Source organism: Oryctolagus cuniculus, chromosome 20 (assembly GCF_051225735.1).
Source record: "Oryctolagus cuniculus isolate XC-2025 breed Fujian yellow rabbit chromosome 20, ASM5122573v1, whole genome shotgun sequence".
In the NCBI taxonomy this organism is placed as follows: Eukaryota; Metazoa; Chordata; class Mammalia; order Lagomorpha; family Leporidae; genus Oryctolagus; species Oryctolagus cuniculus.
The window spans coordinates 45,162,357-45,189,575 of NC_142886.1; the positions used below are offsets into that span (position 1 = coordinate 45,162,357).

General features: G+C 60.5%; 1 protein-coding gene across 4 annotated transcripts; it reads left to right on the plus strand.

Moving 5' to 3' along the window:
• On the plus strand, positions 1–25,774 carry BDKRB2 (bradykinin receptor B2). Of its 4 annotated transcripts, XM_070065599.2 has the most exons (4): positions 266–365; positions 18,549–18,656; positions 20,774–20,922; positions 22,414–25,774. In XM_070065599.2, the coding sequence occupies exons 3-4, from the start codon at positions 20,897–20,899 to the stop codon at positions 23,522–23,524; spliced, it is 1,137 nt and encodes a 378-aa protein (XP_069921700.1). In that variant the 5' UTR covers positions 266–365; positions 18,549–18,656; positions 20,774–20,896; the 3' UTR covers positions 23,525–25,774. The 4 variants fall into 4 exon arrangements, with proteins under 4 accessions (XP_008247599.3, XP_017193573.2, XP_069921700.1 ...); XM_008249377.5 differs by lacking the exon at positions 20,774–20,922 and having other exon boundaries at positions 1–365; XM_070065598.2 differs by lacking the exons at positions 266–365; positions 20,774–20,922 and adding an exon at positions 1,140–1,318.
• The last annotated feature ends 1,445 nt before the right edge of the window (positions 25,775–27,219 follow it).

Here is a 27,219-nt window from a genome sequence, read left to right on the forward strand (position 1 = left end):
GTCTTTGTCCTGGTCAGCCACGGTAGCCCAGGGCCACGGCGGGAACCTCCCTGTGGCTCACAGGGCCCCTGAAGCTCTGAGGGCGGCCACAGCCATCCCCGCCTGGCCTTTGCAGGCCACCGGAGTTGGGGAAACTGCCGCCAGCCGGCCGCAGCCCAGGACAGGGACGCAGTACTGCTTGGCTGGAGGTGGCGGGAGGAGGTGCCCAGGAGGGCGATGACATCACCACCCAGCCCTTGAAAGATGAGCTGTTCCCCCGCCTCTCGGCTCCCGCGGGTCTCTGAGGGGTGGGGAGGACCGGCAGCTCTACTGGCTGGACCCAGGGAACCGAGGGAACCGCCAAGTGCCCGGCCGCTCTGGACAAGGTGAGTGCCGAGTGCCTGGCGGGGGCTGACCCAGCAGCTCTCCTGTGCCCGCGCGGCTGCGGGAGAAGTTTCGCTCGGGTCCTGGGGAGTTGGGGGAAGCTCCCAGGCTCCCCGGGTCTGGCCAGTGACTGAGGAGGGGGTTCCGGGCAGGAGGACCTGTCTTGCGGATTCCAGGTTCCTCTTTTCCTGGAAGCATGCTGCGTGCTGCTTAGGGATTTGATTTCTGTAGACTCTGAGCAGATAAAGCGGCAGGAGGAAGGGCGGGACAGCAGGGGACGGCAGGGCCAGTGTGGGGCCCTTGGCTTCCAGCTGGGCGGCCCGTGGGCCCTGTGTGTTGCTGGATAGGTGACTAAACCTCTCTGTGCCCCTGTTCTGTCCGCAAAGGCCCCTGCTCCTCTGCTTCCTGGGCACGGCAGGAGGCAATCAGACAGCAGAAAGGAGTGGGTTTGGCAAATGGTGGGTGATGTGCTTTGGGGAGGTGGTTGGTGGGTGGTGGTGCCGCCATCTCAGACAGGCTCCGGTCCCTCCTGTCACAGCCCTGGCGTCCAGCATGGAGGGCAGCCCCCGGCTCTGCGGGGGCACTGTCGGGCGAGCTACTCTGTCCCACTCTCCTGAGCTGTAAGGAAGGCCTGGTTCTGTAGGCAGTGTATGCAGTAGGCGGTCAATACTTAGTAGCCGCTACTCAAATTGCTCCGTGAGTCTAGGTGGGGGAGGGCAGTGGGCGTGGCTCTCCCAGGCAGGTTAGGATGCGCCTCACTGAGTCACCGGCTCCCTGTGGCTCTGCCGCCCACAGGAAGCAGAGCTCAAGCCTGGGTGTGGGGCAGTTAGGGGCTCCAGCGCGAACCCCACCTCTTACCTTCTCTGAGAGAAGAGCTTGGGAGGCTGGGGGCAGGGCGAGTGACCCCAGACGATGCCACCGCCGCAGATGGGGTGCCAGGGGACTTTCGGCAGTGGTGAGTCCCACGAGCTTGGAGGGGACTTTGCTCTGTGGGGGCAGCCAGGAGGAGGGATTGTGGGGAAGCATCGGGGGCCGGAAGGCGCACCTGCTAGCCCCACAGGCAGCACCCCAGGGTCTCGTGCCAGCTCTGTCCTGAATGCCCCAGACCCCAAGCCCCTCCCAGGACAGATAGGGAAGCCGAGTCTCAGGGGCACGCGGCTCGGCCACACCCTTTCTTCAATGTCCCCAGAAGTCCCTCCACCTCCTGGGGACTCGGTCTCTGTCCCCTTTACCCACGGGGTGGTCCGGATGATTGATGGAGCCTGCCAGGTGGGCAGAAGCACTCGGGATTAAGCCGCATTTGGCAGAGACTGACCAGCAGGACTGGGCAGGGGAACAGCTACACCGTGTGGCCTCTGCTCACACGGCGACCGCCTGGGTAAGCAGTCATGGGCATCTGAGGGCAACAGCTCCTCTCCCCTGTGCTGCGTGGGGTCAGGGAGGGTCCCCCAGGAGGGCCCCCTCCCCCGGGGCCAGGGAGAGCCCCACGGACTGGCCGAGGGATGACAGCAGCGACGGTGTCTCCACGGCCCAGGACGAGGCAGCACTAGGGTGTCCTGCTGAGCGACCCAACAGTCACTGAACACAGGAACGCGTCTCACGGCCGGCCTCAAAGGACCGGGCTGCACTGAGTCGAAGAAGCCGCTTATGAAAAGGCGACACACGGTGCGGGGCCAATGACACAGGAGAGTCTAGAAAATTCTGGAGAATGCAAACCTGCGGAGTGGGTGGAAGGGTCAGTAGGTGGCCGGGGGATGCAGGGCACAGAGGGGCTGCAGGACAGTGAAGCCGTGCTCTGTGGGACTCCAGCGGCGGGAGGTGACGGTCCACCGCGTCCGAGCCAGAGAGAGCCCCGCGCCGAGAGTGAGCCCTAACAGAGCCGCAGGCTCGGGGTGCCGACGTAGCTGCGGGCTCACCAGGTCTGGACACACAGCCCCGAGGCTGCGCATGCCTGGGGGTCGGGTCCACGGGGCCTCTGGAACTTGCTCCTCAGTTTTGCTGTGAACCTAAACCTGCCAGGAACAAGAGAAAACAGCAACCAGGGGTTGAAAAGGCGCTGAGCACCCCAGGGCTCCGGGGGTCATGGGAGCTCCTAAGCCTGCGTCCCCTCCGTCACCCACCCAGGCTAGGGAGCCCCCGGGTCTCCGCTCAGTGTGCGTGCTTCCGGGGGCGGGGAGTGTCTACACAGCAGCTAGCCTGTTCCATCTCAGGAGAATTCCACTCATGAGGAGCTCTGCCCTGGGCGCAGGCAAACCCGATCCCCATGGAGCAACGGGCCCGCTTTCTGTTCCTTGGAGTTCTCTGATCAAGGGTCCCTAGCCTGCCCCGTAGGAGGACGGCCAGATCCCAATCCCCCCCCCACGTCCTCTGCTTTCCCTGGGGACCCGCTGCCCCAGAACACACCCTAGGTGTCCGGTGTTTGTCAGCATGGTGGGATCTACAGGGCTCTGCGGGTTAACAGGTGTGAGCCCCCACCCCCAAAGTAAACCATCGCCATGCGGAGCAGAGCAGGACAGGGCCTTGGGTTCGAATCCTGCCTGTGGCACTGCTGAGCCTCCGGTCTCTCCCTGTGCCGTGGGAAGCATCACCCTGCCTCTGAGGACCGTCCTGAGGCTGGGGCAGGCACACTGCGGGTGCCCAGGGAGCCCAGGGATGGCCGCAGAGGCAGAAGGAACAGCCTAGGACTGCCGGAGGTGCTGTGTTTGCCTTGTGGTAGGGAACCCGGAGCTTGGGGGACCCCAGGGAAAAGCGCCCCCCCCACAACCGCCCAAGCTCCTAGGCAGCGCTCTGGGAGGCGGTGACAGCAAGGGGCCCTCATCCCGACTCCCTTCAGGGTCCAACCCTGGGTTCAGCCAGACCCCTCCCCACCCACCCACCCGATATCTCTGGCCTCTCTGAGCTCTGCCTCCAGGGCAGGGAGTGGCAAAGGGTCCAAGACCTGGGCAGCTAAGCCACATGGCAGAGCCGGAAGTGGCCAATGCCCGACGGCGCCTGGGGTGTTGTAAACTCTGGAGTGCCGGGCACCGGTCGTGGGGGTTGTTGTAAACTACAGAGTGCCGGGCATTGGTTGTGGAGTGTTGTAAACTCTGGAGTGCTAAGTAGGCACTGACTGTGGGGTGTTGTAAACTCTGGAGTGCCGGGCAGTGGTCGTGGGGTGTTGTAAACTGTGGAGTGTCGGGCACTGGTCATAGGGTGTTGTAAACTCTGGAGTGCCGGGCATTGGTTGTGGAGTGTTGTAAACTCTGGAGTGCTAGGTAGGCACTGACTGTGGGGTGTTGTAAACTCTGGAGTGCTGGGCACTGGTCGTGGGGTGTTGTAACCTGTGGAATGCTGGGCACTGGTCGTGGGGTGTTGTAACCTGTGGAGTGCCGGGCACTGGTCGTGGGGTGTTGTAACCTGTGGAGTGCCGGGCACTGGTCGTGGGGTGTTGTAACCTGTGGAGTGCCGGGCACTGGTCGTGGGGTGTTGTAACCTGTGGAGTGCCGGGCACTGGTCGTGGGGTGTTGTAAACTCTGGAGTGCTGGGCACCACCGATGCAGCCCTGTTGCTCTGTGGCTGTTGCTGTGCTGCTTTGCTCCTCTTCCCTGTAGGGGTCCCACGGAGGAGGGAGGGAGGTGGTCGGGGGCAGGGACCAAACCTCGTTGTGCCTCGGAATCCCTGACGGCTGCCCCTGCTCAGGGACTCGGGATGTGGGTACCAGAGCACCTGCTGATGTCTCTGGGGGTTTTCTTAAACATTTTTTGCTTACTCACTTATTTGGGAGACAGGGTCCCCATCTGCTGGTTCACTCCCCCAAGAAGAGTGGCTCTCCCTTCCTCTCTGCACAGCCCCCCCGGCTATGCAACCAGGGACAGATGATTCGACGTCTTTGAGCCTGAAAAGTGGGGCCACCCTCGTCGGGGGCCTTCATGAGGCCATCGAGGCGCGGCTGACAGATGGCGGCAGGCAGAGGGGCCAGGACGTGGGCAGCAGGTGCATCGTGGTGCTTCCCCTGAGGGTCCCAGCACACCTGCTCATGGGCACACACGTGGCGGCTGGGCAGACACAGGGCGGCTGAGAGTGTGGCTGTGTTGGGGGGAGGGGGAGACAGGACCAGGAGGGAGGCTCCTGTATGGGCACTGTGGTCTCCTTTGTTCTCTGAAATGTGTGTACCCCCTGCAGGGTGCTCCCTGGAGGGCGGTAAGGAGACAGGTCCACACTGTGTCCATCCACCCTGCATCTGCCCCTACGTGGCAGGGAGGGCCTGGGGGCGAGGGGCAGCAGCGGCTCATGGCACCGGGGAGCCAGCACCGCCAAGGGGCCGCTGGGGGAGCCTGGGGGGCGGTGGCGGCACAAGTGGGCCTGGGTCACTGCAGTAGGCCTCCCCCGAGCCCCCACTAGGTGCTCGCTCTGTGCTGGGCCCTGGTGCCGCAGGGGACCCAGAAGTGGGCTCTGCTGCCCGAGGCAGATCCTAGGGAGCGGCATTTTTCTGAAAAGGGAAAAAAAAAAAAAAACTTGATTAAGAAGCCTTTCAGCCAAAGGGGAATTCAATCACGTTGTGTAGTCAAGACAGGAAACGCAGGGCTGTAGGAAAGATGGTCGTGACCGCGAAACCCATCAGCGTGCAGGGCTGTGAGCGTGAGGCTCGCGCAGCGTTGTCGCGGTCGGGGGAACAGAACAGAAGAGATCTGGGAGGGGCCTGGGCGAGAGCGTCTTGTACTTCAACCAAAGCAAAAAACGCAGGGAGCTGGCGGGGAGAGTGGGAAGACGTCTGTGTTTTTCTGGGAGGAGAATTTGTCAATGGATGGGATTCCACGACAGCGTGGAAATGGGGTATTTTGCACTGTGCCCTGCAAAGAATACACCCTCCTCACACGCTATGCCCAAGCAGTCTTTACAGAAACCTGCTGTCCTGGTGCCCACAGAAGAGCCCACGATGGGCTTAGAGGAAGGACTCTGACGGGCTGCATGCTGTGGAAATTGACATCAAATATGAAAGTCAATCGTGGCCAGTGCTGCGGCTCACTTGGCTAATCCTCTGCCTGCGGCCCTGGCACACCGGGTTCTAGTCCCGGTTGGGGTGCCGGATTCTGTCCCAGTTGCTCCTCTTCCAGTCCAGCTCTCTGCTGTGGCCTGGGAAGGCAGTGGAGGATGGCCCAAGTGCTTGGGCCCTGCACCCCATGGGAGACCAGGAGAAGCACCTGGCTCCTGCCATCGGATCAGCGCAGTGCGCCTGCCGCAGCGCGCCAGCTGCGGCGGCCATTGGAGGGTGAACCAACGCAAAGGAAGACCTTTCTCTCTCTCTCTCTCTCTCTCTCTCTGCCTGTCAAAAAAAAAAAAAAAAAAAAAAAGCCAGTTGTGGCCAGTGGTGTGGCTCACTTGGCTAATCCTCTGCCTGCGGCCCTGGCACACTGGGTTCTAGTCCCGGTCGGGGCGCCAGATTCTGTCCCGGTTGCCCCTCTTCCAGGCCAGCTCTCTGCTGTGGCCCGGGAGTGCAGTGGAGGATGGCCCAGGTGCTTGGCCCCTGCACCCGCATGGGAGACCAGGAGGAGGCACCTGGCTCCTGGCTTTGGATCGGCGCAGCGCGCCGGCTGTAGCAGCCATTTGGAGGGTGAACCCACGGAAGGAAGACCTTAAAAAAAAACCAAACATCCCAAACCACCTGAAATTTTTAGAAAACACACTTCCTTAAAGCTCTTCCACTAAAGCTATTCTGAAAACTGAAACCACAGGTGTCTGAGAAATGACAAAACGCTGCCTAGCAAACCTGCGACACAGCCAGAGCCGGGGAGAAGTCACTCCTTCTCCAGGTCGGAATCCTTACACCGGGAGGATTACAAATAAGTGAATTATTTGTAAGAATAATACAGAATAGTTTAGCATTGCATGTCGACTAGAGATCAATAGGGGGAAGACAATGGTGATGACAAAACCAGTAGCCGTGTAGGGAGGAACCAGAGAAGGGAGATGAACCATCAGGCCTCGTGTGTGCCATGCAGAGAGCTGAGTGGGTGGACGGAGGTGGGCAGGTAAAGGCCAGCCTGCCGCCAGAGCCAGGCGCGTGGTGTCCCCTCTACTGAGGGCCATCCTCCACTGCCCTCCCGGGCCACAGCAGAGAGCTGATTGGAAGAGGGGCATTCGGGACTAGAACCAGTGCGCATACGGGATGCTGGCACCGTAAGCAGAGGATTAACCAAGTGAGCCATGGTGCCGTCCCCCAAAGCACGAGCTGCCGGGCTGGGGGTTCCATCGCCCACAAACGCCTCCTTTCCGTCTGGAGCCCCGTTCTCCAGGGGGTGTTGCTGATCGTCCGGGGCCTCTGAAGAGGAGGCCCCTCACCTGCAGGCAGGCAGACACGCAAGAGCTCCGGCCCCTCTCACGCTTGCTGGCGCAGGCCTGGGATCCCACCCTCCTGGTGCCCTTAGACCCCAGCTCCAAGACAGAGGGGTCTCTGGTGTAGAAGGGTCGGCCGAGCCACGACAGCCCCCAGCCTGAGAGGGCCTGGGGCCCCGGGCCGAGGGCCCACAGCAGCAGCAGCAGGGCAGCTGGAGGCTGGCAGGGGCAAGGCCGGGGAGGGGAGGACGGTCTCGGGCGAAGGGGTGGCGCTGTGGTGCCGCTGCCTGGGGTCGAGGCCAGGTCTCACCGCGCGTCCAGAGACGTGGAAGAGCTTTTGCTGTTGGCCAGCAGCAGCCCACCGGTGGACTCCCCGGCTGAACCCCCACCCCAGCACGCACCCCTTGTAATGAAATTCCAGCATCCCAGAGTTTCCCTCCATTATCACCCAGGTCCCTGCCCGAGCCCGCAGGACACACAGCTCCCAGACAGGACCTCTAGCCTATTGAAAGGACCTGCTAGCCACCAGCATTTTGGTATTTGGGGTCAGAATTTAGAAAGGGGGACCAAGCGGCCTTCTTGTCCCACAGTGCTGAGTTAGACTCAGCCAATCAGGAGGCCCGATTCCAGGGTCCCGCCTCCTCACCTGCTGCAGGGCAGGGGACAAAGGCCACGCAGGTGCTGACACTGCAGGATGGGGGGTGAAGGGCCTGTGCCGTGCCGGGGACCAGGCAGCTGGCTTAACCTTCCCTGCCTGCACCACTCCCGGAGACACCGCTCTGGGTACGCCCTGGCCATGGACCTCTGCCCACAGCCGCTCGGAGCCTAGTGGGAGAGACAGGCGAGGCTCTGCCACAGCCCCATGCGTCTGTAACCCCGGGTCCCATCCCCCGAGGGCCTGGGACAGACACAGGGAGGGTTTGTGCCTACGTGTCCTCAGTCAGGAGCCAAAGGCAGTGTTGCCATCTTCCCCTTCCTGGGCCTCTCTCTGCCTCATCCCCGAGGTACACCCACACACACACACACACACACACTCAAATGCACACACATGTACACACAGATACGTGCACTCACACATGTACACACCATGCAAGCACACGTGCACACACATACATACATAGACGTGCACACTCACATGAACACACACACTCAGCCTCTCTACCGCCTGCCCATCCCACCACCGGCTTTTCTGACGCATCTACCCTGTCTCATTCGTCACTGTGGGCAGCTTCCAGGTTGAAGGTCCTGGCCCCAGGCACAGCAGGGTGGGGCTGAATGAGGGGAGCGGTGCCCAGGGGCCTGGGAAGGGCCAGGAGGCTGCCCAGCGCCGGTGTGAGCGTTCCTAGCCCCCTCGGGCCTCGCGCCTCCTCTGGAGGAAGCCCAGCAGGTGCAGTCTGCCTGTGGCTGGGACACCTTGCCCGTCCCCTGGCTGTGTCCTGCAGGTCAGCCCAGTGGTGGGCTCGCACATGTACCATAAGGGTCACTCTTCTCCCCGGGCAGTTTCCTCCGAGAGGAGGCTGCGGTCTCTGTGGCTGAGGGGGTGGATGGGGCACTGGGGACAGCGAGGCCATTAGCGCTCCTGGGACAGGAAGGGGAGCCCACGCCAGGAAGCCCTCAGGGCCGGGGACGGCCACTCCGATTCTCACAAGGACCTCGTGCCAGGAAGTGGTGGCGTGAAGGCTCGGGGGAGGGGGGCCCCTCGCTCGAGTCTGAGTGGGAGTATCGGCAGAGCTGGGATCGGGGTGCCGGCCTGTGGGACTCCAGCATGCCGGCTCTTTCATCACCTGCGGGTTTGCCGCACTCGCCAGACAGGGTGGCCTGCGGAGACCCCCAACCCCAGCCCGTGCTCTGAGCTCCAGCCCCACCCCCGGTGGTCAGAGGGCTGAGATAGGAAGTGAGCTGCAAAGCACCCAAGCGTGCCCGTGGGCTGGGGGCGTGCAAGCGGGAGTGGGGGCAGGGCCAGGCCAGGCACACAGCAGGCACCCACGCTGGTCTCCGGCTTCCACGCAGCAGCAGACACCGTCGCCCACCCAGGAGCTCCTGCGCAGCTGGGACAGGCCGGGCGCTCAGTGACACCGCCCAATCAGAAGGAAGAACGGCGGCTGCAGTATTTGCTCCTGGCCTTGTCCTGTCTCCCTGGGATGCAATTGACGCACCAGGCAGAGTCCTGCGCCTGGGAGGAGGCCTCTGGTCCCCCAGGAAGGCTCCTCCCCAGAACGTGCCTCCGCCGTGCCGGGCTTCTCGGTTCCCTAGATGAATGTAACACATGTGGGAATCACTACAAAGAAATGCCACCACGAACCCATCCATGTTCCACGTCAGCCACCACCTGCTATGTTGCCTCCTGGACTTTCTAAGATTTTTTTTATTTTTTTATTACAATTTTAATACAATTTTCATTTTATTTGAAAGGCAAAGAGATACACACACATGGAGAGAGACAGGGAGAAGTCCTCCACCTTCATCCCCCCCCCAGATGCCCACAGCAGCCAGGGATGGACCCGGACAGACCCAGGAATTCAAGCTGGGTCTCCCACCTGGGTGACGGGATCCAGGTACTGAAGCCATCCCCTGGGTGAAGTTCCCAGGTGTGCATTGGCAGGAAGCTTGAATTAGGAGTGTAGCTGGGACTCGAACCCAGGACCTCCAAACGCGAGATTCAGGTGTCCCAAGCAGCCGCTGCACACTGGGCCAGGCACGCACCTTGCCACCGGCTTTTTGAGCCACAGGGTCCCACAGTTTGGGCCCAGGTTTCCTGAACATCACAGGCTGTCAGAAGCACCCCTCCTTTCTGGCACCCTTCAAAGCACCCTTATATATATATATATATATATATATATATATTTTTTTTATTTGACAGGTAGAGTTACAGACAGTGAGAGAGAGAGAGACAGAGAGAAAGGTCTTCCTTCCGTTGGTTCATTCCCCAAATGGCCGCCACAGCCAGAGCTGTGCCGATCCGAAGCCAGGAGCCAGGTGCTTCTTTCCAGTCTCCCATGCGGGTGCAGGGCCCAAGCACTTGGGCCATCCTCTACTGCCCTCCCGGGCCACAGCAGAGAGCTGATTGGAAGAGGAGCATTCGGGACTAGAACCGGTGCCCATATGGGATGCTGCTCCATAGGCGGAGGATTAACCAAGTGAGCCACGGTGCCGTCCCCCAAAGCGCGCTTTTCAACGCCTGCTTAACCTTCACTGCATAGACACAGGATCGTGTATTTCTCCAGCCCCTTGGCCCTGACGTTGAGGAAGTTTTCGATTTCCCACTTCTAAACCATGAGGGACGTCTCTGCGCGTGAAGCATTTCCTGTCCCCTTTTGATGAGTTTCAGAAACACGGAGAAAACAGAAAGGAGCTGTTTTTTCAGGTTGTGCATTGGCTTCGCCAAATCATCCAAACATTGACTGTCCTGAGACACGCTGGGGAGCCACCGACTCCTGGCCTCACCCCATTCCCACAGGACAGCAAAGCAGCACTCCACCTGCCTCCCCCTCCCTCCTCCCACCCCGCTCTGCCCCTTAAATCTTGCAGACCATGTTGTCCTGTTGTCCTGGCTCTGGGGGCTCCTGCAGCGTTGGGGACAGGCAGTCAGAGCAGATCCTCAGACGCAGGGGAACGGATGCCTAGCACCCACGATCAGCAACCCCCACTTGATTGACTAGGAATCCGATGCTCGGAGAGGTGGAGCCAGTGAGCACGGACCGATGGATGGATGGACGGACGCAGAACTGCAGGTCCACGGTCCCCTCCATGAGAGCAGAACGTGTGGGAGGGGCGGCCGCCCAGGTGACCCCCTGAGCATGGCCTGGGCCAGGAGGGTGGGACGCACAGGCAGGGCATCTTGGGGGATTTTGGTTCAGCTCTGCAAACGTGAGCTACAGGAAGCCGGCAACCCGGAGCAGCCAGGAATTCCCCTCCTCCCTGCTCCGGAGGTGGGAATTTTCCACCTGGGTTAGCACAGAGTCCGCTCTGGGACTCAAGGAAGAGCCTGTCCCCAGGCAGGGCGCGAGAACCCCCTGCCAAGGGAGCTACAAATCAGGGTTCCTCTGCGGGGGGCGGGAAGGGGAGTTGCGTAACAAGAGAACAGAGACCTTCTGTCCCCCAGCAGCCTGGAGGGTCTGAGGCCATAGCCTGCCCTTCAGAGCTGGGGGCCTCCCGCCCACTGTAACCCTCCTACCTGGCCCTCTGGCCACTCACAGCTCGCAGATGTAGACCAGAAAGGCCACGGGGCAGGTGGGATTCAGGCGTTGGATGGGGATTGCCATGCGTGGTCCCAGGACTTAAATCTGCATAATTTAGGGAATCTTGGACCAAATTCCCCAGACACAGGACCCAGATTTTACTTGAATACCTCCGGGGACAGGGGACTCACTGCCACCGAGAGCCACTCCTCAGCTGCTCCGCACCTGTGCAGTGACACAGCGAGTGAGTGGCGAGGCTGCGGTTTGCACCCTGGCGCCCTGCACCCTCTCTATACCGTGACCGTGGCGTAAGGAAGGACCTTAGGGAAACAAGCCGAGTAACCCCCCGCCCTGTACAGACAAGCCTGCTGCTCCCAGGCACACACTGACGCCGTGGCCCAGAGCGCGGGTGCTACACTACGTAGAACGTTAGTTAGCACGGCGACACTGAAGGCTGCCGTGTCGGACATGGGCTCCGAGCCAGCACCCAGCCGGGCGTCTGACCACACTGACTCAGGTCCCACCTTGATGGCCCAGGACATGCGCCCCATCGCTGGTCCTGTCTGTACCCCTCCCTGGAGCCCCGAAAAGCGGCAGGTCGTGGTGGTGGAGGAGCCCCTGGCTCTGAGCAGACGGCGCCCACAGCTGCACAGGGCTGGGTCAGGCGGGAGATTCCTGAGCCCCCTCCGAGCCCAGAGAGCTGGTCTGCCGATAGACTGCAGCACAACCAGCTGGGCTGCTTCCTGCTTCTCTCGTCTCTGCAGGGTTTGTGCGTGGGGTCACCTGGTGATTGCAGATAATCCACTTTCCTCCACGAGCCTCAGTTTTGTCATCTGTGAAACAGGCATAGCGAGTCCCTCGTAGGACAACGATGGGGATTGCTCTGGGTGAGAGCTGCCGCGGAGAACGTACGATGGAGACCACCGGGCACTCACCTCGCTGCCCTCCTGCCCCCGGGGCCTCCCAGGGAGACCCCTGCAGGAAGGCACAGGTTCTCATTCGCTGCTGTGACCACACTACAGAGACAGAGAGGGGAGGCGCCAGGGTTCAGATCCCGGCTTTGCCAGCCACTCACCGGGGGACTCACTACTTCATCGCTCTGCACCTCCACTTTCCTCATCTGTAAAATGGGTGTGGGTGACACAAATTATTTCATGGAAAGTACTTAAGATGCTGCTTGGCGATCATAGTCAGCTGTCCAAAATGGGAGCTGTGATGGGTGCTGGCAGCTGGCAGAGTCGGCACTCAGAAAAACACAAGCCAGGGACTGCAGGGGAAACCCGTCGGCTCTGTGGGGAGCAACCCAGACTGGACTGAGTTACTGGAATTAAGACTTATTCTATGCATCTGCTCTCCCACAATATGGCGCTGGGAGAGGAGAAAACAGCTTCTACGCAGCTGCCTCTTGCCAACTTGAGTGATGACCTCCAGGAGCTGATCCTGCTCCTGATTGGAGGAGAGCAGCGTGCTCGGCGTGTGGGCAGCCGAGTTGGGATTGGCGGAAGAGGACTATAAAGGAGGAGAGAGACGGCATGCACCAGGAACATCTAAGGGGAACACCTGAGGAACACCTGTGCAGCCCCCGAGAGAGCCGGCCGGCGGTGTGCCGCTCCCCTGCGGATGTGGGGAAAGTGGCCAGGGGGAACCGCCCTTCCACGGAGGTGGAAGGGATAGTAGCCAACCCGGGAAGAACCAGCAGCAAACCCGGGGAGGGCCGAGCAGACAAAAGAACAGCGCAGGGTCCTGTGTCGTTCCTCCACGAAGAGGGGGAGCGACATAATGGTGCCGTGACTCGGATATGAAGCCTAGGCAGGGCTTAGTGTCGTTCCTCCATGAAGAGGGGGAGCGACAGGCTCCATGCCAGCGTCAACATCCCCCAGGGGCTGCCCACGCCAGGGTCCCATGGAGAGCCCAGCGTGGCTGAGGCCTGATGTCCAGACGGAGGTGCCCCTGGGGGCCCTGGAGTCAGTGTGGTGGAGCGAAGGGGTCCAGGACAGAGTTCTAAATGTACGTGGGAGGAGCTGCTGGTGGGGTCAGCTCTCTGGGAGGTCTTCCTGGAGGAAGGGGGACTTGCTCAGACGCTTGCACGGTTGAAGCGAGGGGGCCCGTGGGAAGCTCCCAGGTGTGTGGAGCGGCAGGAAAATGGTGGGGAAGGGTACAGAGCATGGAGGAACCGGCGGGGGACCGTGCTGGGATGGACAGAGAGCCCGGCGCAGGAAGGTGCGGGCCGAGGCCCCTGGTGAGGGGAGGGAGGCAGGGCTGACTCAATCAAGCAGGCCACAGGGGCCGAAGCAGGTGCGCTGTACAGGGAAGGCAGCTGTTTCTCACTCACTGCCTCCAACACCGCTCGGCCAGGTGTGGGCGAAGGGGCCGTCCCGGCCCGGCCACCAGGTGCAGGCGAGAGGGGCTATCCCATACCGGCCAATAGACAGCAGCGCTTGGGTGTCCGACGGCTGAGCTCACCTCTACCGTTCCTTACCTGGAGTTAGCACGGACTTTACCCCATGTGGGTTAAGGACTCTGGCCCACTGGACTGCCCCAACGCAGGCGCCAATCACAAGTGCCGGACTGGACCCGTCGCTGTCTGGGCTTCGCTCACTTGCCGAGGGGCTTGTAGGATCAGGGAGATGTTTCCTTACATCTACTGATTCCTGTACAAGGGAGGACCCACCCCCACCGGGACGGCCAATGGGAGGGCTGCATGGGGCACCGACGGGGAGGGGCGTGGTGCTCCCGTGCCGCTCTGGGCGCCACCCTGGCAGCAGCTCCACGTGCTCGCCATCCCGGAAGCTCTCCCAACCCCGTGTAGGAGGGGTTCTGCTGCAGGCTTTCTCACAAGGGCTTGGCTGACTGCTAACCCAACCTCCAGCCGCCCCACCATCCTGGAGGGAGGGCGTGAGGCTTGGTCTTTCTGGCAGGCGGCTCCTGTCCTGCAGTTGGCCAGGAACACAGCAGGAGTCGCCCCCTTAGGACAGAAACACCCAGGAAGTCCCGAGGGTTTTAGGGGCCCCGTGTCAGGACGTGGGGTGAAAGACCCTTCCCACATCTGTCTCTCAGTGGATCACAGCCCCCAGGCTCTGAGGAGGATGCAGTGAGTGGTCACGCTCTCCAGCTGAGCCGCCCCCTGCGGTGGCCACGCGCTGCAGGTGGCCTTCGGCACCTGGACTCGGCTGGGTGAAGCTGGGGTGTATGGTGAGTGTGGAACACGCATCGGTAGGAAATGCTCACTACTGATTCCACACATGGCTTTCGTGTTGCAAGGCAAGTGTCCCGGACTCAGCCTTCATCCGGGACACTTTGCTTTGCTATGGCAAAATGCCCGAGGCTGGGTGACTTAGAGCGAGGTTTATTTGGCTCACAATTCAGGCTGCTGGCCGATCTACACAGCACGGCGCCAGCATCCCAGTGAGAGCGCAGAGGTGGAGAACCACAGAAGGCACTGGTCAGGGGCAGGAGGACTCGTGTGCAAGCAAGGCCGCCAGACAGAGACTGGGCGGGGGTCAGGCTCCGTCTCTTAGAACAACCTGCTTTAGTGGGAGCTAGACCAGTCCTGCCAGGCCTGACTCCTGAGAGCCGAGTCAATCCACCGGCGAGGATGGCATGCCGTGACCCGATGACCGTCCAGCAGCCCAGCCTTTTAATGCTTCCCCCTCGGGCCTCCTGAACACTGCACCTTGGAAACCAAGCCCCCGGGCACCTGAACCTCGGGGGAATAAACCGGCAGCCAAACTGCAGCAGGTGCACTCAGTTAAACCACACATTATTAAAGTTCATTTCACCTTTGCTTTCTTTAACGGGGCTACTAGGACGCTAACCTGGCCTCTCACTCACAGTCTGTCTCTATGCCCCCAGGCTGTGCCAATATCCACTGGGCGAACCCCGGGGGTTGGAAGAAAGGACAGGAAGGGACCTCAGGGGAGCTGAAGGGCCCATCATAGCCTCGCTGCGTAAAGCAAATTGGATTCTGATTTGAGAAAATCCACTCTGGGCAAGCGGGCAGCATGCGATGCTTGGGAGGACGAGAGCTGGCGCACGGCCCGGACTGCGGCACTAGCGCTAATTTCTTGTGAGCTGCTTCTAGGTGTGATAATGGCTGTGTGGTCATTTTCTGAAATAAGAGTCCTTAGCTTGTACGGCTCTGTACTGAGATATTTAGAGATTAAATGATAGACACGCAGGATGTGCATCGAACGATTCAGGAGAGGGCGGAACGGGGCCAAGAAGGCTGGCTGGCTGTGAGTAGGCAGTTATCGAAGCCGGTTGAAAGGCACACACAGTGTCGGGATGCTACCGTATCAGTGTGCGGAGACAGTCAGCCTTTTCCAAAATAAAAAGCTTGAAAAATAAACGAGTAACTAGGATTCTGGTCCACACTGCCTGGATTCAAAGCTCAGCTCTAGTCTTGTCGGCTCTGCCTATTTGCTCATCTGTAAAGTGGGGAAGGGAGTAATGGTCCCTCCGTTGCTTGGAAACATAGGAACAAAATTAAAGAAATAAGGTGGAGAGCCCCACAGTGCCCCCCTCAGGGGAGGTTGTCCCCATGCTACCCAGAGCCCAGGGGCAGAGCCAACACACCAGCCTGACTCCCGGGTCCAGGCACGATGGGAACACCTGTGCTGGGCGCCAACTCTTCTGTCTTCCCTGGGTCTCAGCCTCGTGCTGCCCTGCAGGCCAGCTCTCTGCGACATTTCCGGAAGAGACGTAACACTGGCACGGCACGGCGCCGGGGAATGCCGAGGCTGCCTCCCTGGATTCCAAAGGGCTCCTCTTGTGCAGTGGAGCTGGGCAGAGGGCAGAGGGCTCGTGGCTCAGGCATGGCTTCCGCTTGGGCAGGGCCCTGGCCTAGGCCACCTAGAGGCTGCGGGGAGCCATGTCTGTGGCCCACGTCCTGCACGGGGACCTTGCTGGGCCTGACTCATGGCGTCTGTCTCCAGAAGAGCCTCTGATGCCCAGGGTGAGGAGGTGACCTCTGACGACTCCGTGTGCTGAGCCCAGGGCCACTGCACACAGCTTCAGCCCGAGGTGCTCCCTGCCTCCCCTCTCCAGGGGTGTGGCTGTGCAAAGCCTCCAGACCATCTAGAAAATCCCCTCCATGAGGAAACAGAGACCCACAGTTGGCAAGGAATTTACCCAGGATCAGCTGGTACCCTGGCGGCCTCCCTCGGGGACGCGGGTCCCAGCTGCCCGCTTTCGCCCTGTGGTTTCCGTGGTTGGTGGTCCACTCTCCCTGCTCCTGCTGTGTCTGTGGGACCTGTACTACTATTTCCTTAATAGTGACTTACTTTGGACTGTAACTTCCCATCAGCCATCTAAACAGGACATGAGTAGTGGTTTTTTTAAAGATTTTATTTATTTGAGAGAGAGAGTTACAGACAAAGAGAGGAAGAGACAGAGAAAGGTCTCCCATCCTCTGGTTCACTCCCTAAATGGCCACAGTGGTCAGAGCTGTGCTGATCTGAAGCCAGGAGCCGGGAGCTTTCTCCAGGTCTCCCACATGGGTGCAGGGGCCCAAGCACTTGGGCCATCTTCCACTGCTTTCCCAGGCCACAGCAGAGAGCTGGCCTGGAAGAGGAGCAGCCAGGACTAGAACCAGTGTCCATATGGGATGCTGGCACTGCAGTGCTGGCCCCGTGAGTAGTGCTTGTCACTAAAGAATGGTGACTTAAAAATAAATGCAATGGGATACGAAGTTAGCCGTCAGACTCTGGCTAGACCCTGCAGCCGCTGCCTTGGTTGCAAACCTCGTGTCTGCGGCAGTGGCAGAATTCCTGAGACTGGGTCACTGACAAGCTGAGAGGTTTCTTCTGGCTCGCAGCACTGCAGGCTGGGAAACCCAGCACAGGGGAGTGGTCGGTGCTGCTGCAGCTCATGGCAGAAAATGGGAGGCTGGCCCAGTAATGCATCCGGGTCTCTGAGATGGGGGGGGGCATTCACTTGCGAAAGAAACGCATTGATCCCTTCTCGAAAGCTCCAGCTGCCCGCACTGCCACCACGAGGAAACACACACACACACACACACACACACACACGCAGCACGTGAACCCGCAGGGGACGCGCTCCCGCCGTGAGCGCTGGGGAGCTGGTGGAGGCACACGGGCATGTGCCCGATTGTCTGCTCTGCCGTGTGCAGCCCTCACTCAGGGAGGCGCTTCCCGGCTTAACACACAGCCACCAAGCACGGGGGAGGGGAGACCCCTTGCCTTTCTCCCCTCTCAAGTCCTTGCTTGGAGCTCCTGTAGCAAACGGCAGATTCACGGGAGAACAGGTGTTTAAGGGGGTTGATGTGACAGGGGTACCCTCGTAAGGAAATGCAGACGGGAAGAAGTCAGGCAGGCTGCGTATGCAGGAGTGCAGAGTGGCGGAGATGCGGCGAGCAGAGGAAGCGGGGCTGCGGCAAGGCCATGCACGTGTTCAGATTCCCCCTGGTGCCCCCTCCGAGACAGGGAGTGGGGGGGCCCGCTCACCTGCTCCAGGAAGCTCAAGAGTTCTTCCAGGGGCCGGCACCACGGCTCAATTCATTAATGCCCTACCTGCGGCGCCAGCATCCCATATGGGTGCCGGGTTCTAGTCCCGGCTGCCCCTCTTCCAGGCCAGCTCTGTGCTGTGGCCAGGAAGGCAGTAGAGGATGGCCCAAGTGCTTGGGCCCTGCACCCCATGGGAGACCAGGAAGAAGCACCTGGCTCCTGGCTTCGGATCGGTGCATTGCCGGCTGTAGCAGCCATTTGGGGAGTGAGCCAATGGAAGGAAAACCTTTCTCTTTGTCTCTCTCTCTCTCACTGTCTGTAACTCTACCTGTCAAATAAAAAAAATTAACTTAAAAAAAAAAGAGTTCTTCCAGCACCTGCTGTCTCTCAGGCTCCCTCAGCTAAGACAGGGGCAGCGTGCCCAGCACCCATCACTGGCCACGCGTCTGGGGACCCCACAGCAAGGCAACCCTTGGCTGTGAGATGACATCACCACGGCCTCCAGGGCCCCAAGAGGAAGGACCTGGGAGGCCAATGGCTCTCTCTGAGCCGAGGGTGGGATTCATCCCGACAGCTCCAGAGCCAGGGTTTTTTGAGTCAGTGGAGGGAATGGTTTAAAAATAAGTCTGCTTGGATGGGATTCTGAGCGAGATGAATACAAGCGAATCAGTGTTGGCCGTAACATCTAAAACATCCATTTAGAATGAGGGGATTTGGGCTCAGTGGTTAAGACACCACTCGGGACACCCGCATCCCATTTCAGAGGGCCTGGGTTCAAGTCCTGGCTCCACTCCAACTCGAGTTTCCTGCTGATGCACCTTGGAGGCAGCAGGTGATGGCCCAAGTCCTCGGCCCCTGTCACCCACGTGAAGGCAAGGATGGAGGTCCTGGCTCCTGGCTGGGCCAAATGGCCACCCCTAAAATGTGTTTTTACAATAATGATTCACACACACAGCTCTTACCTGAAGCACCCATTCACCCTGCTGGATGGGGGATGGGTGCTGTGTGCTCTCACGGGAGTGCACCCTTAGGTGCTCAGTGACCGGGCCACGTCTGGCTCCCTCCACCACACCGTGAGCTCCCAGGGGCTGTGACTGTTCTCACGCAGGACGTAGGCAGCGCTCACGAATGCAGCCTCCCTCCACCCCTGTCCCCAGTGCAGAAGCCGTGGACTTGGCGGCGCTGGCCCTTCCTGTCCCACTCACCCTCTTTTCTCCTCCGGTCGGCCCAGGCGCAGCCTTGCTTACATCCCCATCGGAGTCCAAATGTTCTCTTCCTTGAAGACATCAATGTTCCTGACAGTCTATGACGACCCCATGCCTGCCACAGCCTCTCTGGGGTGAGTCACAGGGGTTCCCCAGCTCACTGTTTAGGGGTGGGGGTGGGGAGACAACCAGGGGAGCTCCCAGGAGAGCTGGACCCTCGTGTCTTGGACAATGGTTGAGGCACCAGGCAATGTTAAGCCGGAGACAACAAATGTCCCACTCCCAGTGGGACCGCTGGGAGCAGCAGCAGCGTGGATCCGCGGGGCTGGGGTGGGGGCAGGAGGAGGACTCACTCCGGCTGTCGTGGGTGAGCTCCCCCTGGTGAACTTGGAAATGAAGCCAAGAGAGCCACACACTGACATCAACACCCAGGGGGTCTCCCACGAGCCACGTTGCCGTGGACACGTGCTGACATCTGGTGAGAGACCAGGACACTCCAAAGAGAGCCTGTGAGGGGGACAGATTCAGAATTGGGGCAGAGGAAAGGAGCTCCGTGTTGAGGCAGGCAGTGTTGGTGACAGCTGAGGCTGGCAGTGTTGGCGACACGCAGCCCGGGCCCTTCCTTGGTCCCGTGACAGCTGCCGCGCCCAGGGAGACAATCAGATGGGTACGTCAGCCTGGACACAGAGCGCTGGCCCTACAGCTCCAGATTCTGCACCCACTACGGGTCTTTGACCATCCCGAGGTTCCTCAGGACCAGCTCTGGCCCAGGGTGCTCCCCCCTCGGCTACCAGCTGTCTGGCTGAGAAGTTAGGAACGGGCTCGTGAGCCACCCCACGGAGACGACCACACCCCAAGCCCGGGCTTCCGAGGGTGCACTTTCTGTGGCTGCAGAAGCAGGGCTGAGGGCTGGACGGCGCAGAAGGGCCTCCCTCTGGGGCCCCAGGGAGAAGAGGCTGCCGGTTCCCACAGGGCCAGAACATGGAGCTTGGCATGTCTCCTGGGCCTCAGCTGGGGTTGGGACAGGCTGGGGGGCCGGGACCACGGGAGGCCTCACTGGGGCCAGAGGGCCGCTGCCCAGAGCAAGCTGGCTTGCACATGGAGGCTGGAGTGTCCCCACGCTGTAGTGGCTGGCCTCCCCAGGGCAAGCAGCTCAAGAGGCCCTGGCAGAGGCTGCCATACATGTTCTGGCAGGCCTCGGAAGGCCCCCGCCATCACGGCTGCTGCCGGCGAGGGGCGAGCCCCGTGTGCACCACAGCCGTGGGAGGAGCAACCAGTCTGCGCCTTCCAAGGGGAGGAACATCTCAGAAGTTTGGACACTGCTGTGCCGGAGAGATCTTTCTAGAACCTTCTTCCAGCACCATTGCCTCCATGCCTAATGCCCTCAGGGCAAAGCCTCACTCCCAGAGGACCAGTCTTCTTGTCCCTGGCCCGACTGCATCTCTGGGCTTTTCCTCCGCCCCAGCATCTGGTGCCAGCTTCCAGAACAGGCCAGCGGCTTTTCCACCCCCGTTCCCCTCCACCTGGTCCACCCGCCCTCCTCCCCATCTGCTGCTGAAATTCTCACCCTTCAAGACCCAGCTGCAGCCACCCCCAGCCTCCTCCACCTGTCACCACCGCAGTCCCACGTCCCATACCCCACACCCTGCAGCACCCATCACTGGCTGGGCTACAGTTGTCGGGGGCTTGGGCAGGGCAGGAGCCCAACGGCGGGAGCTCCTCTGAGCCCCTGCGCCCGGGGCAGTCGCTCAGCGCGGGGCAGATGCTCAGGAAACACTCACGGGATAAAAGGCTAATTCAAGGGTTACTCACACATCACAGTCTGGCTCCAGCAGGCCAGGCGGCTGCTCTGGGGGAGAGCGGGGCTGCCCCTGGGAAATCCTGGGAGCAGGGAGTAGGCTCCCCCAGGTCTGTGTCTCAGATCCCCCTCCGTGAGCCTGCCCAATACTGGGCTTCCCCGGGAAGAGCTTCGGGTCTGCCTTCCCTTGGCCGCGCTGCAGGTCACCGGGAGGACCTGCCCAGCCCCCACGGCGTGCTGCAGGCCTGTCCACGGGACTTCACAGCCACTCTCTGATCTTTCTTTCTTTCTTTGAGAGGCCGATAGGAAGAGGTGACCTCCACCTGCTGGTCTGCTCCCTACAGGCCCACAGCAGCCCAGCTAGGGACAAAGCCAGGAGCCAGAAACACAATCTGGGTCCCCCACATGGGTGGCAGGAACCTCACTGCCTGAATCATCATCATGCCTTCCCAGGGTCTGCGTTAGCAGGAAGCTGGAGTCAGGAGCTGGGGTCGGGGGTCAAAGCCGGGTGCTCCGGTCCGGGACGCAGACATCTTAACCGCGAGGCTCAATGCTCACGTCCACGTCCACTCTCGGATGGGAGCCTTGCACCTGGCACACAGGTGAGTCAGGAGGGGAGCAGTAGCCTGCTCCAGATCAAGGTGGAAGCTCAGGTCACCCAAGACCACACAACCAGGGTCGAGACCCAGGCCTGGCCAAACCCCCGACTCCTGGCTGAAGGGAGAGAGGAACGACCCTTTTTTTTCTTTTTTTTTCTTTTTTTTTTTTTTTTGACAGGCAGAGTGGACAGTGAGAAAGAGAGAGACAGAGAGAAAGAAAGGTCTTCCTTTTGCCGTTGGTTCACCCTCCATGCTGATCCAATGGCAGGAGCCAGGTGCTTCTCCTGGTCTCCCATGGGGTGCAGGGCCCAAGTACTTGGGCCATCCTCCACTGCCTTCCCGAGCCACAGCAGAGAGCTGGCCTGGAAGAGGGGTAACCGGGAAAGAATCCGGCACCCCGACAGGGACTAGAATCCGGTGTGCCGGCACCACTAGGTGGAGGATTAGCCTAGTGAGCCGCGGCACCGGCCAGGAACGACCCTTGACAGCAACATTTCTGGAAAGCAGCCCGCCTGATGGCCGCAAGACTCACCTGAGAGCGGGAGAGGCTTCATGCTGAGCTCGCTGCCTGGGGAGCAGAAGCCCAGGAGAGTGGTGCTGGCGTGTGAGGCCGGCTGTTTTCATAGGTTGGCAAGAATGGATAGCACCTGCTGTTTACGGAGCCAAACGCAGTGGGTTAGACCAGTGTGCATGACTGCAACACATTACCTGGGACAGGTGAACTTGACAAAGCAGAGGTTTGTGTAGCTCAGAGTTGTGGGGGTTCAGGGCACGTCTCTCTTGCACAATAACCCCCAAGCTGGTTGGAGGTGCTGATACAGAACCCCCAGACCTGGGTCCTCTTGCCCGAGGTGGAGAAAGCAAACGCTGACATCATGGTGGTGGGAGAAAGTCAGTGACTACTGCAAAGCGCAGAGCAAGGAGCTGGGCAGCCATTGCTGAATTCCCGGGCTCCCTGAGGAGTTGGCGGTGATGGTTCTTATGGACCGAGATCGGGGCTGAGAGGTGCCTGCTTGGCTGGTGTCCAAGTTCATGGTTGGTCAGCGGTGCCGTGCTCTTTAGGGGATTTGTGGTTGCCAGGCGGGTTCTGGTCGGTCTCGGGGCAGGGAGAGGGGGAAGGTTCCATGCAAGTGGTAGCTGCCTCTGCCCAGACCTGGGATTTCTCTGCCTGGACCGGGAATTTCCCAACACAAACCCCTCCGGACGATACTGGTCAACAGGGTATGACTGCTGGAGTCTGGGGATGGGGACCCTGTCGGGCCAGCGGTGTCGCCGCCTGGAGTCAGTGAGGTCCTTTTGATAAAGGACAGCAAGGACACGCTGGGCTAAGGGAGACGGACAAGGGCCCCAGCCCAAGTCCCACCAGGGCTTTGCCGCCGCGTCCTGGTTTGCTGCCGAGCGCACGGGCCTCTCAGCCCCCTCGCCTCCACAGCACGGTCCCCCCTTCCTCGCCTGGCCCCGAGGGGTAATAGCCTCTTTTCCACTTTCTTTCAGCGCCGAAATGCTCAACATCACCTCTCAAGTGCTCGCGCCCGCTCTGAACGGGTCTGTCTCCCAGAGCAGTGGCTGTCCCAACACGGAGTGGTCGGGCTGGCTCAACGTCATCCAGGCCCCCTTCCTCTGGGTCTTGTTTGTCCTCGCCACCCTCGAGAACCTCTTTGTGCTCAGCGTCTTCTGCCTGCACAAGAGCAGCTGCACGGTGGCCGAGGTCTACCTGGGCAACCTGGCGGCGGCCGACCTGATCTTGGCCTGCGGGCTGCCCTTCTGGGCCGTCACCATCGCCAACCACTTCGACTGGCTCTTCGGGGAGGCCCTGTGCCGCGTGGTGAACACCATGATCTACATGAACCTGTACAGCAGCATCTGCTTCCTGATGCTGGTCAGCATTGACCGCTACCTGGCCCTGGTGAAAACCATGTCCATAGGCCGCATGCGCAGGGTGCGCTGGGCCAAACTCTACAGCCTGGTGATCTGGGGCTGCACCCTGCTGCTGAGCTCGCCCATGCTGGTGTTCCGCACCATGAAGGACTACCGAGACGAGGGCTACAACGTGACCGCCTGCATCATCGACTACCCGTCCCGCTCCTGGGAGGTGTTCACCAACGTCCTCCTGAACCTGGTGGGCTTCCTGCTGCCCCTGAGCGTCATCACCTTCTGCACCGTGCAGATCCTGCAGGTGCTGCGCAACAACGAGATGCAGAAGTTCAAGGAGATCCAGACGGAGAGGAGGGCCACGGTGCTGGTGCTGGCCGTGCTGCTGCTGTTCGTGGTGTGCTGGCTCCCCTTCCAGGTCAGCACCTTCCTGGACACGCTGCTGAAGCTCGGAGTCCTCTCCAGCTGCTGGGACGAGCACGTCATCGACGTCATCACGCAGGTCGGCTCCTTCATGGGCTACAGTAACAGCTGCCTCAACCCGCTGGTCTACGTGATTGTGGGCAAGCGCTTCCGGAAGAAGTCCCGGGAGGTGTACCGGGCGGCCTGCCCCAAGGCGGGCTGCGTGCTGGAACCCGTGCAGGCGGAGAGCTCCATGGGCACGCTGCGGACCTCCATCTCGGTGGAGCGCCAAATCCACAAGCTGCCAGAGTGGACGAGGAGCAGCCAGTGAACCGCCAGCAGGGGCTGCTGCGTCCGTGTGTGAGGGACTGACGCGCCACAGCGGGCGCCCAGGAGGGAGCAGAGGCCATCCCACCTGACCGTGCGCGACGCAGCGGTGTCTCCCGTAACCACAGGGGAGCGATTGGTGCACTGCCGCATTGCAGTGAGCGTGGCTATGAGGATGGGAGACCTCACGCACCGGCAAGGGCGCCATAACCACGACAGCGGCATTTGCCCTTGTCGGCTGCCATCCCCGGCCAGCCTGCTCCTTCTCAGGAGTGGAGGGTGCGTGGGGCAGGGACAGCAGTGACTGAGCCTCCCTCCCACGTGGTGTCACTTTCTGCCACAGCGTAACAGCTCAGGTCACCAGAATGGCCACCCCCACTATGGGGCCGTGGCCAAGTGCTCAGTTATCACCCTAGGTTTCTTTAATCTGCTCAGCTGGGACCTTAGAGGATCTGCATTCATGCAGGTTGAACTCTGAGAGATCCCTGACAGGAACCCGGGGACCAGGATCCTGCAGCTGTCCTCCGTGATGGACGAGTTGATGAGCACACAGACGGACTTGCTGCAGGTGCCACACGCTGAATGCTTGGGCAAGAGCGGGGAAAGAAGAGGCAAGGTCCATGTCTTGGATGAACCTGGACTTCTGGACACTCAAGCGAGGATGACTAAGCACTCAGGACCTCCAGGAGGCTCCTCCGTGACGAGGCCAAGCGAGACAGCGTGGGCATCCAGGGGCAGAGGTGTGAGGAGCCCAGGGTTCCACTCAGCCAGTCACCACCCACCTCGTCCCTGCCTCAGTCTCCTGGGGACTGCCGTGTCCCGTGTTTCATGCGGACAGCGGGCATAAAAGGACTTTGAAAAGCAACAGGTGCTATGTGCACGTGAGGTCTCACTACGTACACCGAGTGGGGACACGTTCGTTATAAGGGACAGACGCTAAGGTTGAGAAGGGGCTCCATGGAGGACACTCAGACTGGAAGCCAGGGATGGTGGACAGCACCCACCAGTGTCCTGCACACAGTAGGCGTTCAGTACCCTGGGCTCCCTGCCACCTTTCCTTCCCATCACCCCGCCCCCCACATGCATGCACAAAGTATGTTTGCCGTGTGACGAGGCAGAGGGAGCGAGAAGCCTGAGGGGACCTGCCCCTGGGTCACGGAGCTCAGACCCTGCCGCAGGCAGGAGCTGCCCCAGGATGACCCAGCTCTGGTGACCACTTGTGGGCCCGGGGGGACCCCAAGAAGAGCTTGAGTAGGAGGCAGTGGTGGCCACTACAGACAGCTGGCCAGCGACAGGACATAAAGGTCACTGACCCAAAGCCAGGGCCACCAACCCCTCTATGTGGTGGATTGAGCCTTCATCCGTGCAGCCCACAGCCCAGGGCAGCCTGGGCCCTGGCCGAGGTGACCTTGAGGACCCCCTTCTGGGGACAGCACTCCCCCAAGATGGACAGTTCCGAGGGCCAAGGGGAAGGAGACAGAAAGCCCTCCCTCAGGGCCTTCCCTGCCTGTCCCTTTCCACAGAACCAGAGGGCGGAGTTGCTCAGGCTCCGCCTCCAGTGGTCAGCGTGTTGGCGGAGCCCAGGGGAGGAAGCTGGACCAGCCGCATCCTTGGTCAGAAGCCTCAGTCCCCTGGGGAATCCGTGTCTGCCTCCCGTGGCCAGCATGGTTGGAGCCCCGCGGGGAGACGAGAGCCGCATTACCCAGCCGGGGACAGTACCGCAGGAACTCCGACAGCTCTCAGCTCGCGGCCCCCTGGAGAGGCTGCCGCCTGCAGGACCAGGAGCGACGGCATGGCACGGAGCCCCGAAGCCTCTAAATTTAAACCAGAAAGGATCAAAAAGATGTCCCAGTAACACGCTTGGGACTAGAGGGAGCAAACAGGTGGAATAGGAAGTCGGAACTGTTTAGTATTCAAATGAGCCATGAGTATGCATGGGGGGAGGAGGCCACCCTTTACCATGTGTAGCTCTCACTCCACCCGCAGAGCTGGGGTGTTCTAGGTCTCCTAGGAGCAGGGCCACACCCCCTGGGCTCCTAATGGTCAGTTAGGGGTCCTCTCGCGGTCTGAGATGCCACTGCTGGGCCTGGGGTAGGAGCTGCCCTGGGCACTGTGCTGATTCCCTGATAAAGAACACCTGTCCTGCAAAAGACCCCAAAAGCTGTCCCACTGTCGGCGTCTCCCATGCCGGGACTTGGCGCACCATGGAAACACGTGTCTCTTCTGCATAGCACAATAAACGGATGGACAAGGAGTCTCTGCATAGCTCTCTCATTCCCTACGATTCCCAAAACAGGCCTGGAGTTTTGTCTCCAGGACGCTGTCTCGGGCAATCGGAATCCTTGGGAGAATTCCATTTATTTCTTTGGGTTCTGCGTGTGAATCCGTGGTCTGCCAGCTTTCGTGATGCATATCCCTATGGGCTTAACGCAGGGGGTGATGCATACTCAGCGTGCACTCTTATTAACGTGCATTAAATGTACATTCCAAAATGAACTCAGTGCAGTTTCAGAAAATTCCAGAAAGACATGAAAAAAATATATTCACAGAGCTTGAACAGCCTCCCCCTTGCTACATTCCTCTATGGCTACTTCATTGCCAAACTCCTGCCAGGGGCCCAAGAGGCCACCGATCAATCACACAGGCAGCGTGCATGGTGCAGGGCCTGCCGGGGGCCTTCCCTGCAAGTCTGCGGTCTCCTGTCCATACCAGATCTAAAGCCACTGCCTGCATCTACCCGGTGAGGGGGAGCTCATCACCCATTCCCTTTCGGGACTCCTTCGTTGTTCGTATTGAACTCGTGAGTGAGGGACCAAAACTCAAACGGCACTGCACATCCCAGGCATCCCTCTGTTGGGGGGACTTGGGCTCTGGCTGGGCTTCTTCGAGTTCTCAACTGCATGCGAGAACGGGGTTCCAGGAGGAGACGCAGAGGTGTGCAGGAAAGCAGGATTTGTTGAGAGGTTAGCACACTGGGGCCAACCTCTCTTCAGGAGGAAGGAGGGGCTGCTGCCCCACCCAAGTTTAGACCAGCGTTTTATTAGGGGGCAGGTGCCAGGGCAGGGCCTATTTGAAATTCAAAGGAGGCAAAATTGGGGTGGGGCTGAGTACTGCTCCCTCTGTGTGCCTTTTTTTGGGATCTTGGAAATGCCAAGGCTGGAGCACACACGTGGCCATGTATAGGAAGGTAGCAAGCCCTCTCGTGCATGATGGGAAGTGAGGCTCAGGTGCACGATGGGGAAGGGGTGTGCCGAGCCTGCAGCCATGTTGGATCTTCATGGAAGCAGGTGGGGTGCGGTGAGTGCTGCTGGCAATCTCAGTTCCCCCTCACCAGCTCCTGACCTGTCCACGTCATGTCCACCTGTGCCGGAGACCTGGGGTGTATTGTTCATTGTACCCTTCCACCTAGCGGGTCAACATCTTGTGATACCCTGTGGAGGCCGGCGCTGTGGCATAGCGGGTAAAGCTGCCACCTGCAATGCTGGCATCCCAAATGGGCACTGGTTCGAGCTCTGGCTGCTCCACTTCCATCCAGCTCCCTGCTAATGTGCCTGAGAAGGCAGCAGAAGGTGGCCCAAGTGCTTGGGGCCCTGCACCCACATGGGAGACCCGGAAGAAGCACCTGGCTCTTGGCTTCAGTCTGGCCCAGCTCCGGCCACTGTGGCCACGTGGGGAGTGAACCAGCAGATGGAAGGTTTC

Coding starts and splice junctions, on each gene's coding strand:
- BDKRB2 (XM_008249377.5), top strand. CDS start 244: ATGAGCTGTTCCCCCGCCTCTCGGCTCCCGCGGGTCTCTGAGGGGTGG. Junction 366..18,548: donor GCCCGGCCGCTCTGGACAAG/GTGAGTGCCGAG, acceptor CGGTCGGCCCAG/GCGCAGCCTTGCTTACATCC. Junction 18,657..22,413: donor CCTGCCACAGCCTCTCTGGG/GTGAGTCACAGG, acceptor ACTTTCTTTCAG/CGCCGAAATGCTCAACATCA.